The sequence below is a fragment of the Vipera ursinii genome, assembly GCF_947247035.1.
Source record: "Vipera ursinii genome assembly, chromosome: 1".
Taxonomy (NCBI): Eukaryota; Metazoa; Chordata; class Lepidosauria; order Squamata; family Viperidae; genus Vipera; species Vipera ursinii.
The window spans coordinates 111,600,236-111,613,721 of NC_139512.1; the positions used below are offsets into that span (position 1 = coordinate 111,600,236).

The following is a 13,486-nucleotide window of genomic DNA, read 5'->3' on the forward strand; positions in this document are numbered from 1 at the left end:
AAATTATTTAATCAATTTATATGGCTGCCTATCTTGTAACAGTGACTCTGGGGATTTATTTTAGGATTATACAACCAAACAATATTAAATGTACATTGTGGCACCTGATTTCTAAAGCTTTCTAAAGGAAAAAAAGAATTGCTCAGTGATCATACTGGATACCTGGCATTTTACATGAAGAAAGAACAATGAACACTTTTTTAACTGCTATTCAAAATTAGAGTACAAAGTGTTCCAAAAATTATTGTAGGTTTTTTTTTGCCAATTATTGATTAGCAACATAAAAGACTACAGCCCTGTTATCAAATGGATTTGTTGAAACATAATTTTGATACAACTGAAAATTACAAGATCTACCTTTGACCTTTTAGGACTGGTTTTGCATAGCTGTAATTTTGACAGCATATTATAGATACTCTAACAGAAATATGGCTATTGGGAAAACGTGTCCTGTTTCAAAATGGCTCCCATGAGAATGCAGTTTATTACAAGACAAGTTTTATCAAAATGCTTCCTCTGCTTTCCCCTTTTTCAAGATACACTCTGTTCACATTTGCTTTTTTTTTTGAACAGATGGACACACTTTCACGTACAGCATTGGATTATTTTGGGATTTTCAGTTGGAAACATTTAGCATAGATAAGGTATCCGTTAACAGAGTAAACAGTTTCTTGCTATTTACATTTAGTGACTAAGGAATGATAGCTATCTTTTGTGTAAGCTTAGATACGGTGGCAATTTTAATCAGGTAACAATCTGAATACAAGACAGTGGGGTCTGTCAGTTTTTCCAAAATTATATTTGAAATACAAAACCTGCTGTAAGAGAGAATTTCACTTTCTTAGTGGGTTTCTTCTAAAATTAAGCTGTTGCTCATAGAGCACTTTCTCAGGGCGCTGAACTTACACATGTGTTTATTATGGTGCATGCAAAATAGAGGGGAGAAATTTGGATATAAATAATTCAGCTGTATTACCACTGTTGGACACAATATTATTTAGTAATTGTTATGTCATGTTATGTTGCTTATTTTGTAAAGTTCTCTTTTACATAGAAGCATATCTCGGTGTTTTTGTTTGTTAATTGAGGTTTTCTGTGTTATTCCTTGGGATATTTTCTTTCTTTTGGTCTTTTTTTTATGTTAACTGCTTCAGAATAACCCTTGCCAAGTTTCAGGAAAATTGGCTGACCCAGTGTTATAAAGCTGCACTCTTCACAGCTGCAGAACTACTGAAAAACTTGTTTCATAGCTATTGAGTAAGCTTCTACCACTTGAATGCTTGATTGCTACCAACAGGTTGAGTAGCTTTTATTGTTTTTTGAAATATTTAAGTTCCATTTTCCGATCTATGCAGGTGGAAAAATGGGAGGAGCAGTGATAACAAGGAGGAGGTCCTGACTCTGAAGTGCAGGCTAGGAGGATTTTGATTGGGGACAGAGAAAAAGAACAAGTCATTATAGAAGGGCATGAGGTCATTAAAAAGGGGAGAAGACTTAACTGGCAAAGCAGGTCTGTTGGACAGTCATATGATTAAAATTGTGGCAATAAAGGAGTGTACAGCAAGGGCACACAAGAATTCAGTCTTTTGAAGATATCTATCTGCCTCTAGAAGTGGAGGGGAAGCCCTAGAAAGGTAACGCTTCTCACCCTCTTCTCCAATTTGCAAGGTGTTTTTCATGAACAAGTTAAAATGATTGTGAAATTTCTCTGTTTGGTCTGTTACATTTGTCCTCTTGACTTTCTGTCTTGCTAGAGGGGGCAGATAGGAAAGAACAGTAATTTCATAAGATAAGGAAGCTGTTGCAGCTGCTGGTGCTATTAGTGGTAGTGGAGGGGTGAGTGGGGAATCCTTATATTTGAATTTTAAAGATGAAGACATGCCATTAGGCTAATTTCCATCCCCTTCCTTGTTATTTGCTCTAGACAAGATACCTTTCCTTGCAGTTCTTATTATTTGACCCAGCTCTCTCTCCTTTATGAAGGCAGGGTAGATATCTCTTTTTGGAACTTATGCTCTGCATGTAAAAAATATTGTTAGTATGCTTAAGGCCCTATTTTGAACTTTGTTTTGACAGACTGATTTCAATCATTGCTTCCCACAGCTTGGAATATTAGTGTCATGGCTTCCTAATAGGGGACTTTTTTCCTGGTACTGTTCCTTTCCTACGAGAAGGTTTCGTCAAAGTGATTTTTTTTATTATGAGCTGCCTACGGTAATTTATAAAGAACATTGTTATTCATTTGCGTGTGTGTGTGTGCGTGTGTGTTCTGAAATTCTCTCCACTGTCAGATAACTGTGGCTGACTTCTCTCTACTTTGGCTTGAAGTTTCTTTTGTTGGGTGCAGAGAGCTTCAGAAAGCCAAACCCTATTTGACTTCCACAAGCCAATTACTGTAGTCAAGCACAGTGTGAAGAAGGCCTTTGTGGAGAATGCCTAGAAGCTATCTGCTCAGGGTAGGCAGGAGAGTGTGTTTTCCTCTTAGTACAGTGCTCATTACAGACATAGCTGACTGACTGAATAGATCCAGCGTTTGTTTCCTAACACACCATGATTTTATTGGTTATGCAATTAGCTTATTTTTTTGTTTTCTGTTTCATGTATTGCTGCTAGCTAGCTTTCTAGAAAGATTGTTATAAGTTTGGAAAGGGAAGAATGCAGGTAGTGTATGACTTGCAACGGTTTGTTTAGTGTCCAGTCTAAGTTACCGCGGCAATGAAAAAAGTGACTTATGACTGTTTTTCACATGACCACTCTAACATCCCCATGGTCACGTAATCAGAATTCAGACACTTGGCAACTGACTCATCTTTATGATGGTTGCAGTGTCTCAGGTTCATGTGATCCCCTTTTGCGATTTTATGATGAACAAAGTTAATGGGGAAGCCCGATTCATTTAACAACTGTGTTACTAACTTAACACCTGCAGTGATTCACTTAACAATTGTGGCAAGAAAGGTTGTAAAATAAGGCAAAACTCAGTTATCTCGCTTAGTAACAGAAATGTTGGGCCCAATTGTGATCGTAAGTCGAGGACTACCTGTACGTATATTTACAATTAATCAGAGGTGGCCATATGACTTTAGTGGTAGTTCCACTGTAGTATAGAGTATTGTATATGTCTTGATCACATTCACGTGCCAGATTTCAGGTACTTTTGCCATGAGTTCAGGAGGAGGTATCAATGCAGTGTTGTTGAGGTGGGCAGCTATATACATTTGACCCTGCTGTAATATGACTTAGAGTTTTATATCTTTAATCCAGACACATCGTAAAGCAGGCTTTGCACAATTTCACTTAATCATTAATATTTTTTAACAAGTGGATTTGAAAATATATAAATTGGCCGTGTTGGGACTAAAATCTAGTCTGCCACTAAAAGAGCCAGTTTGGTCTAGGCACCAGGCTAGAAAGCAAAGACACCACGAGTTCAAGTCCCACCTTAGCCAAGAAAGCTGTCTGAGTGACTTTGGACCAGTCACACACTCTCAGCCCAATTCACAACCTCGGTTGTGGTTGTGGGGAAAAGAGGAAAGTATGTTGGTGTCAACACTGCAACGAACTGAACTGAAGCCATTTTCACTTTGTTTTCAGTTGCCACATATTTAGAAAGGAAGGAGGGGGGAAGTGTAGTTTTAAGTTAGCCATAACAATTCTCATGTATGGGAACCAAGGTCATTACTGATAACATTCTGGCGCTGGAGAAACAATTGGTGAATGCGATTTATGACATCTAATTGGAGTGGGAATTGCAACTTGCAACTTTGTAACCAGGGGAGGGGAATTTAGTCTTGGGTTCACCTTCATATGTGCTGTTATTTTGTAGTCAAATAAAAATGTTCTTTGAGGAAGATTTCCTTGCCTTGAAGTTTTTCTAATTGGTCTCATCTACTGGAACAATGACATTTGGATATCTTCACTATCTTGAGTTATTTGTGAAATAATTAAGGACCTGAAAACTGATTATGATGATACTAGAAGCAAGATTCCTAGCATCAGCATCTTCACTAACCTAGCTAGACAGAGGCCAAAATAGATGTATTTAAAATGTTATTATTTTATAAGAAAAAAAATCATTTTTGCTTATTCTTAAGGAAAAAGGTATTTATGCACTTTGCAAAATGAAAATAACGTAGATGACTGTCAATAAGGTCAAAATATATATATATATATATATATATATATATATATATATATATATATATATATATACATATACATATACACATACAAGGTCTAACACCTTACTGCATTATTAGAATCAAGTACTTTTTACAATGAATTATTTTATTGGGCAGTCATCTAAAAAAAACCCTGCTTATCAAGCAAACTTGCATAATGCATCACAGAATTGCTAGATTATGCAGTACACATGAATTATATTTAATATAAAAATACTGACTCAGGAAGCTGCTTCTAATACGTTCATCAGCAATTGTTTTCTAGTCTCCATTTTCAGAGCAACCGTTCTCAATTTAGGTGTCTTTCAGACATGTTGACTATAGACTTTGGAAGTCTGTTTATCTAGAAAATGCCTACACTGAGGAAGGATGATGCAGAGAAATTCTCTCATTTTTCCTCCTTGAAAAAAAAACACACACACACATAGCTTGCACATTGATGTGAACCAGTATTATTATGAGATTAAATTGTGCCCCAATTCTGATATACAGTGAATAGATGTGACTATTAAGGAAGGGATAAATTCTGGCTTGCCTTAAACAGAGAAATGTGGAATGGAATTGACCTGCACAAGGCAGCTAGCTGCACTTAGTCTTGCAGTGCTGAACCATGAAGTGTCAATTTGTGTGAATCATCCCTACACGCAGGGCTTTTTTTCTCATTGAACGCTCAGAACGGAGTTCCGGCACCTTTTTTGGATGGAACCTTGTAGGGTAGGCAAGGCGGGTTGTATGATATGTGTGAGTTCCGGCACCTTTTTCTTTTACAAAAAAAAGCACTGCCTACACGTGAGATCACAAAAGAAAATTCTGGAAGACCCACTTGTGCTGTGGTTCAGTATCAACATAAAATCAGAATTCTGTACTTGAAATACATTGTTACTTTTTGACAAGAAGATATTTTGTACGGTAGTCATTCATCTAAATTTATTGTACCATTTTTTTTAAAAAAAAGAAACAATTGATTTTCCTTTCCTGGCTTATTTTCTATGGTGTGAGAATGCAGGCTGTAAATTCTCTTCACAGAATATTCCATCTATAAACTTATGTTTGCAGCACAGGAACTCCTTGGCTTTCCACTACAACTGAGCCCAAAATTCCTGTTGCTATTTGAGACATTCATTAAGTGAGTTTTGCCCCATTTTATGACCTTTCTTGCCATATTTGTTAAGTGAACCACTGCAGATGTTAAGTTAGTAACCTGGTTGAGTGAATCTGGCTTCCCCATTGACTTTGTTTGTCAGAAGTTTGCAAAAGGGGGTCATGTGACCCCCTTTTGCAAATATGTAGGAACAATCCAGAGAAAAGAAATATTTTTGGGAATATTAAAAAGGCAGAAACTTCTCCAAACACCCCCAGCCAGACAACTCAGCAGAAAACAGCTTTTAGAAATGCAGATGTAATAATCCATTCAGGAAGGCTGGAGCCCTCCAGCTAGAAGCTGAAGAGATCAGGAAGATAAAGACCCTTAAAATCTACATACCCCACCCAAACTCTAAGACAGGACATAATAGGATTAACCCACCACCATCAGAATACCAGAAAGGCACACTCAGACTCAGGTCAAAGTTCATGACACAGAAACAACTCCAAACAAAAGTCCAAGAAGGTATAAAAACCCACTCCCTACTACATGTGCTTCCAGAGCCATCTTACTGTCTTCCTTTTCTTCCAGAGCCATCTTACTGTCTGGCTCTCCTCTTCAATAAACTACAACCTTCTTTCTAAAGCAGTCACCATGTTGTTTATTCCCAGCTTGGACTGGACCCTGATGAAGGCTTTTCCTTCTACAAATATGAGTTAGTTGCCAAGCATCTGAATTTTGATCATATGACCTTGGTGTTGAAGGAAGAGTCTTCAGTCCAAGTCAGGAATAAACAACATGGCGACTGGTTTTAGTTTATTGAAGAGGAGAGCCAGACAGAAAGACGGCTCTAGAAAGAAAGAGAGTGAGCACATGTAAGGAGTGGAGCTTTTGTTTGGAGTTGTTTCCTGTTCCTGTTTGAGGCTTTGTATTTCCTGTGTCATGTATTCTGACCTGAGTCTGGGTGTGCCCTTTGGCATCTGTGGGTTAATCCTATTATGTCCTGTCTTCAAGTTTGGGTGGGGTATGTAGATTTTGGCGTGAGCTTAAATGGACTCCAGAAGATGGTAGAAGACAGGAAGGCCTGGAGGAACGTTGTCCATGGGGTTGCGATGGGTTGGACATGACTTCACAACTAACAACAACAACAACATGTAGATTTTAGGTGTCTTTGTCTTCTTAATCTTCTAGCAGGGGGCTTCCAACCTTCCTGGATTTACATCTGCATTTCTGCAGAGCTGGTTTCTGCTTGAGGGAGGGAGACTTGGGGCTATTAAGAAAAACTGGGCATGCTTTTCTACCTCTTTAAGATCCTTTTAGGAAATATATTTTCCTGCCCTTTTAATATTTCCTTCTCTGGGGGGCTGACTTCCCACAATGGGGATGCTACAATATTTGTAATTGTGAAAAACAGCCATAAGTCACTTTTTCCAGTGCTGGTGTAATTTTTGAATGGTCACTAAGTGAACTGTTGCAAGTAGAGGACTACCTGTACATTTGCTGATGTGCAGGGCTTCTTAGTCATAGATAAATCCTGCTTGTAAGGTAAATTTAAAGGTTCCCCCGCACATGCGTGCTAGTCGTTTCCGACTCTAGGGGCCGGTGCTCATCTCCGTTTCAAAGCCAAAGAGCCAGCGCTTGTCCGAGGACGTCTCTGTGGTCATGTGGCCGGCATGACTGGACACCAAAGGCGCACGGAACGCTGTTACCTTCCCACCGTAGTGGTCCCTATTTTTCTACTTGCATTTTTATGTGCTTTAGAACTGCTAGAATCCTGCTTGCCAGGACAGCCAACAAATGCAGTCTCATTCATTGATGGAAAAAGCTATGTTGTTACATGGTGGATGTTTGGGCCTTGTGACATATTGGTAAAGATACTAAGTGACAAAAGAAAGCTGTGATTGTTGACACAAAAACATTAACTTAGGCGAATAAGAATAGAAAGGAATCAAAAGGGGGAAGTGTTGAGAGGGTCAAGACAGGATATCACCTTCTGCTCCCATCTTCTGTCACTTAAAGGCAGCCAGTTCTCCCTACCTAACTGTAGGGCTGGGCCTGGGAGATAAAGTAAATCTTGTTTTCATTTGCTTTTGTGTGGAGGCTGTAGTCACATTGTTCTCCATTCATTTCTCTATTCTTTGAGCCATCTAGTGAACTGAAGGTTAACAGAGTGTTCTTTCTCATTACACATTTCTCTTTCTCTCTCTCTCTCCCCCCTCCACCCCCGCCTTTCTACTTAAGCTACCTTTGTCATTAATTGCTTTGGGCTCTGACCTTAAGTTCAGTTACTTGGAGGAATGTTTCAGAAATTGGCACAACTTGCATGACAGTGCAAAGTGCTCATTAAAGAAGGTTTAGAAAGGGTAGCTGGTTTAAAATGTAACTACTAAAGTATCGACCGGGCACGTTTTAAGAGGTTTTATATTAGCTGTCCATCTTCTGGCCCCCAGTTTGAAATCGAACTCTAACCATAAAAATGTATTTAGCACCAGGTTATCTGAAGGACTATCTGTGTCCATATGAACAAATCTAGCTAGGTATAAAGATTTGTTGTGGAGGCCCTCTCTTAAAAGGTAGTCCAGAAGACAAGCTCGGGATTCAGAAAGATCTTGACAAACTTGAACAATGGGCCCTATCCAACAAAATGAGTTTCATTGTGGAGAAAATCAAAGTTTTACACTTAGGCAGGAAAAATCAAAGATATAAGTACAGATTAGGTGAGACCTACATCAAAAACAGTAACTGTGAGAGGGACCTTGGACAATCACTTGACTATGAGCCAGCAGTATGCAGCAGCAGCCAAAAAAGCTAATACAATCCTGGGTTGTATAAACAGAGGCATTGAATCAAGATCACGGGAAGTATTAGTACCGCTTGATAAAACCCTAGTGACACCTCACCTGGAATACTGCAATCGGTTTTGGTCACCATACTACAAAAAAGATGTTGAGACCTTGGAAAAAGTTCAGAGAAGAGCAACTAAGATGATCAAAGGCCTGGAGACTAAAACATATGAAGAACATCTGCAGGACTTGGGTTTGGTTAGTCTAAAGAATAGAAAAAACAGGGGTGACATGATAGCAGTATTCCAGTATTTGAGAAGTTGCCACAAAGAAGGAGTAAAATTATTCTCCAAAGCACCAGAGGGCAGGACAAGAAACAATGGTTGGAAACTGATCAAAGAGAGAAGCAACCTGGACTTAAAAAGAAAGTTCTTAACAGTGAGGACAATTAACCAGTGGAACAGTTTGCCTTCAGAAATCGTGGGCACGCCATCACTGGAGGTTTTTAAAAAGAGGCTAGAGACAGTCACTTGTCTGAGATGGTATAGGTCAGGGGTCGGCAACCGGAAAAAGGAAAAGAGCCACTCAGAACCGGTTCCATCACACAAACAAAAAAGTGGGAGCCGCAAAAAGTGCGCGTGCGTGCATCCACTCACGCGCATGTGCAAAAAACATTTTGTGCATGCGCAAAATGGGAGGCACCTGCGCGGCGATGGGTCTCCCCTTTGGAGAGGTGCGCGCCGTCCCATTCGGAGACCTGCCGCGTTCGTCAAACATGGACGAACGCGGCAGCTGTGCAAACAGGATGGCGGCGGTTTGGAGAGTGCGTGCACACCTCTCCCAAGCCGCCGCTGTCCGGAGACCTGCCGCGTTCGTTAAACATGAACGAACGCGGCAGCTGTGCAAACGGGATGGCGGCGGTTTGGCGAGTGCGCGTGCACCTCTCCCAAGCCGCCACCGTCCGTCGGCAGGTCTCCTATACTATAGGTTCTCCTGCTTGAGTGGGGGGCTGGACTAGAAGACTTCTAAAGTCCCTTCTAGCTCTATTCTATTCTATTCTATTCTATTCTATTCTATTCTATTCTATTCTATTCTATTCTATTCTATTCTATTCTATTCTATTCTATTCTATTCTATTCTATTCTATTCTATTCTATTCTTCTGCTAGCCGTTGATCAAAATGACACTAGTAAATCCTAAAAATAGGAGCTTCTCAGTAATAGCCTCACACTCTCATACAAACATATGGGTTTGTATCCCATGAGGACTTTTCTAGATTGTCTTCTAGGACCAGACTGAATTCATCACCCAAAGAGTGCCTGGCCCTGGGCTAAAGAGTTTATGTCAATAGCAATAATTGGGCTGATAAAATAAGGTCTATAATGCTAATCTCAGATCAGCTACTCTAAAGATCTAGCCAAACATGCTTTGGAGGTTTCTCAGTTGATATGTAAACCAGAAGTGAAAAAAAAGGAAATGTATATAATCTATGAATAGTGATTTTTCTTTCAAACCAGGTAATTCTAGCTCTTAATCTCCATTTATGAGATTTTCTTAGTAGATATTCACTTTGTAAAGTTAAGTGCTGAAAAAGAGATCTGGAAAGAATTAAACTGTTCAAGAAATATTCTATCAAAAATATAAACATCCCTATGTCAAATCTGAGTTTACAAGCTTTCTTATGGGAATGCGCAAATGTGCTATAAAGTTTCACTTGTATAAGCTAAAAGAACAGAACTTCTGCAGGCAGCCTGTCCCCAGTCAGGGGGAGAAGACTTTAACCAACATATAAATGCAGCATATTAACATGGCAGTAGGGGCTCAACACAGCCATTGCAATGAAATAAGCTTCCTTAGAATGATAAAATTCTTGCCTTTTTTTTTCATTTGTAGATTTTGAATAGAAGAGAAAAAGCATGACATGAAACTAAATGGCAGGACAACTCTGTAGATTGGGGTGGCCAACTGTTGGCCCTTTAAGACCTGTAGATTTCAATTCCCAGAATTCCTGAACTAACCATGCTGTCTCAGGAATTCTGGGAGTTGAGGTCCGAAGGTAGATGATCTTTATAGACTAGTTCTGTTTATGAGAGAGCAAACAAGTGGAAAGTGTGTTTCTTTATTTGGCATATGTCCCACTGAGTTTGGCAAAATTTAACATCCTGTTTTAAGTAGACAATTTATAGTAGCCTCAGGTCCCTCTTACATTTGCAAGGATTTGTAATTTGAGCTCCTCCTTTGACGCTCTTAGTAGTAAGGGAGGGAGGTGGAGGAGGAGGAGGAGGAGAAAAGAAGAAAAGTCCAGATCTAAAAATAATCAGAGAATGCTGCCAGTACAGGATTGTTGTTTTTTTAATTTCCTATCTTCAAACATATTTTTGCTTCCTTCTGGAGAATGCTTGTTTTCCTTTATTTTTCTCAGAATCTCTGTGTGTATCTTGGGGAAATGTTGTAAAGGGAACAGTAGAAAAAATAATAATCAAAGTAGCCTTTGTGTAGTCTATGTTCTGAAAATTGGAACATAGAATAACAGGGTTGGAAAGGGACCTTGGAGATCTTCTAGTTAGTAGTCCAACCCACTGCTTGAGCAGGACGTCTTATACCATTCCAGACAAAAGGTTGTCCAATCTCTTCTTCATGAGCTGGCCATATATTCACGTGCAGAAACATCGGTGTTAAGAGAATATTGCTACTTAATATTGACTTAAAGACTGACAGACAAACTGTGGCACAACTTGATATCTACTGTATATATGTAATTAAAGTTAGTGTATATTCTGCTCACAATGACTCTTCTGTTCTAGTTTTGTGGCTAAGAAACTCCTAGAAAAAGCAAATGATTGGGATATTTACGGTAGGGATGGACAACTATGGCCCCTGTAGGACTTGTGGATTTCAGCTCCCGGAATTCCCGAGCCAGCCATGCATGGGGTTGAATTCTGGGAGTTGGTCCACAGGTTTTAAAGGGGTCATAGTTGCCCACCCCTGTTTTAGGGAGTTGGTTGTGCTTTACTTGCTGTAAAGGTATATGACTGGATTCTACAGCATAGGAATATAGCAGTTGCTCTTTAACAAATAATGCTTTATTACTAAGTAATTTCTTGGATGGTTTCATTAGCTTCCAATTTATTCTGCATGGACCCAGATCACTTGTATGATCAGAGCATTTGGATCCAACAAGAGTCTGTTAATCATTTGTTCTGCCCTTTGGATTAATCAGCTGCTTCGGTCTGCCTCTGACTTCAGCGTCCAGTGGAGCTAAGATTGCTACCTCCTCCTTCAGCCACCTGCACAGCACACTGCGGAATACAAAAGGTCATACCTCACCTTTTGAGTACCCCAGGGCAAATGATGTAGCAACTGCACCTGTATCCTCTCCTTGAACAATCAAAGAAATATCTCCTTTATTATTCAGCTGGACCATGGCGGGTGAGTACAAGAAATGAGACAAGTGACCATTTTGCTTTGAGGGCAGCCGTGTTCCCTAATCCTAGGAGAAGAAGTTCTACTGGTGTTTTGAAAGAGATCGGTTTTCCGTCTAATTTTAGCTCTTAGAAGGTTTCATAGCTGATCTGTACCTTACCCAAAAACAGGCTTGGCCGAGCTTTTCTCCTCCCTCCCTCCCTCCTCCAGAGTAAGGGCACTGGGCCTATCACTATTATCATCTGAATTGCACTTTCAGCTTTTTTGATGTGTCTGTGCTGGCCTATGACTGATTTAGTAAAGCAAAATATCTGAGATCCTATCATTGTATAATGAGTTTTCCTACCTGATCCCACTTCTTTGGCTCTTTTTGCAGCAGTGAGCAAATTTCACTATGTTACTGAATTCCTTAAGTTTCCTTAGGGAGACCTACTCAATGAGGAAAGGAAGGTGCAACGCGCCTGCTTTTGGCAACAGCATTCTGTTGGCCACAATATTGATTTGTAGCTTGTTTTATGTGTTGAAGTAGAAAATGTACAGAAATTGACATCTGTTTGTGAAATGGCACAAGTGTGTAGAGCTTCTTTAAGCTCTTCATTGCTTTTATAGTGTACCTGGGGTAACATAAATAGTTGTAAAAACAGATTGCAAACTAATTTTGCAGTTAAAAAACGACTGAAGAATAATCCATTGCTATGGGGGTGCTGCTAAAAAGAGAAAAAAGTTTTTAAATTGCACTGTAATAATGAGTGATGGAATTAGAAATGGATGCAGAGTGATGGGTGAAGTGGGAAAAGTCTTTTATTTACTGTAGGTTAAAAGAATAGTTGGAAAAGACAAATGTTCCTTTCTATCCTTTATGTCTGTGGAGATTCTCAGTCATCCAGGCCATGGTTGTCCCAAAGCTGCTTTTTCAGGAGGCTACTGGACTTTCTTGCTTTTCTTTGAAGATGTTTCACTTCTCATCCAAGAAGCTTCTTCAGCTCTGACTGGATGGTGGGGAAATGTCTTCAAAGAAAAACAAGAAAGTTCAGTTTCCCCATTAAAAAAAGCACCTTTGGGACTTTTTATCCTTACTGTTTTATATGATGATTTTTCGAATACAGGTAGTCCTTGACTTATGTCCGTAATTGATCCATGATGGTTGTTAAGTGGGCCATCACGTAACTGCACACAATTTTACAATCTTTTTGCAATAGTCATTCAGCAAACATGGCAGTCTTAAAGCAAACACAGATGTTATGTGACTGCATTAGCAATGCAAACCCATTGTTTGTTATGGGTGTGTTTCGGAAGTAAACCTCGGTTTACAGAAAAAAAATGTAAATTGTCACATGACCACAGAATGCTTCAAATGGCAGTAAGTGTAGGTTAGTTGCCAAGCACCCAAAATACAGTCACGTGACCATGGGGATGGGCAGCCTTCGGAATTTGAAATCCAGGTCATAAGTCCCTTTTCCGGGATTCATTATTAAGTTCAAAGACTGGTTGTCAGTGAAGAACTACCTGTGAGAATGCCACTGGGAAGCCCGTTACTTTTCTTAAAAATAAAATAACCAAACAAAAATCTCAAAAGTTGCTTTGACTTGACTAGGAACTGGGTACTCACATCAAAAGTACCATTTTTCTATAATTAAAATGTTGTATGTTATTTCCTTTAAAAGGCAAACAAGGATTGCATACGGGTAGATATCGCTGAAAGAATAGGCCACAATTTAAGTCTCTGCACCTTCATAGATTTTTGCCCTGTGTACTGTCTAAGCTACAGAATAACATGAATGGACTTAATTTCTTGGCAAATACGCAAATGTCCATTTCTACAAAATGATTTCATTTGTGTGAAGAAGAAGAAAAGAAATAAATGAAGTTTGATTTCTAGCTTTGAGAAGGGCTACAAAAGAAAGAAATGATGGATTACAGAATAGAAGATAGGATACATTTGGTATGTCATTAATATAACTAGCTCTACATCATTATCCTGCCTCCCCAGCTTCCCTTTACATACCTTTAGGTGA

The 13,486-nt window shown here is 39.3% G+C and overlaps 1 protein-coding gene across 4 annotated transcripts in view; it reads left to right on the top strand.

Annotated features, from left to right (window-relative positions):
• The first annotated feature begins 1,514 nt into the window (after positions 1–1,514).
• Positions 1,515–13,486, top strand: part of SIGIRR (single Ig and TIR domain containing) — a 41,889-nt gene continuing 29,917 nt past the window's right edge. For 3 of the 4 annotated variants that reach the window (XM_083348998.1, XM_083349000.1, XM_083349001.1), the window contains exons 1-2: positions 1,515–1,634; positions 11,269–11,477. In XM_083348998.1, coding sequence (XP_083205124.1) covers positions 11,471–11,477 — 7 coding nt within the window. In that variant the 5' untranslated portion in view covers positions 1,515–1,634; positions 11,269–11,470. Of the gene's footprint in view, positions 1,635–11,166; positions 11,478–13,486 lie in introns of all 4 variants that reach the window. The other variant, XM_083348999.1, reaches the window with a different exon arrangement.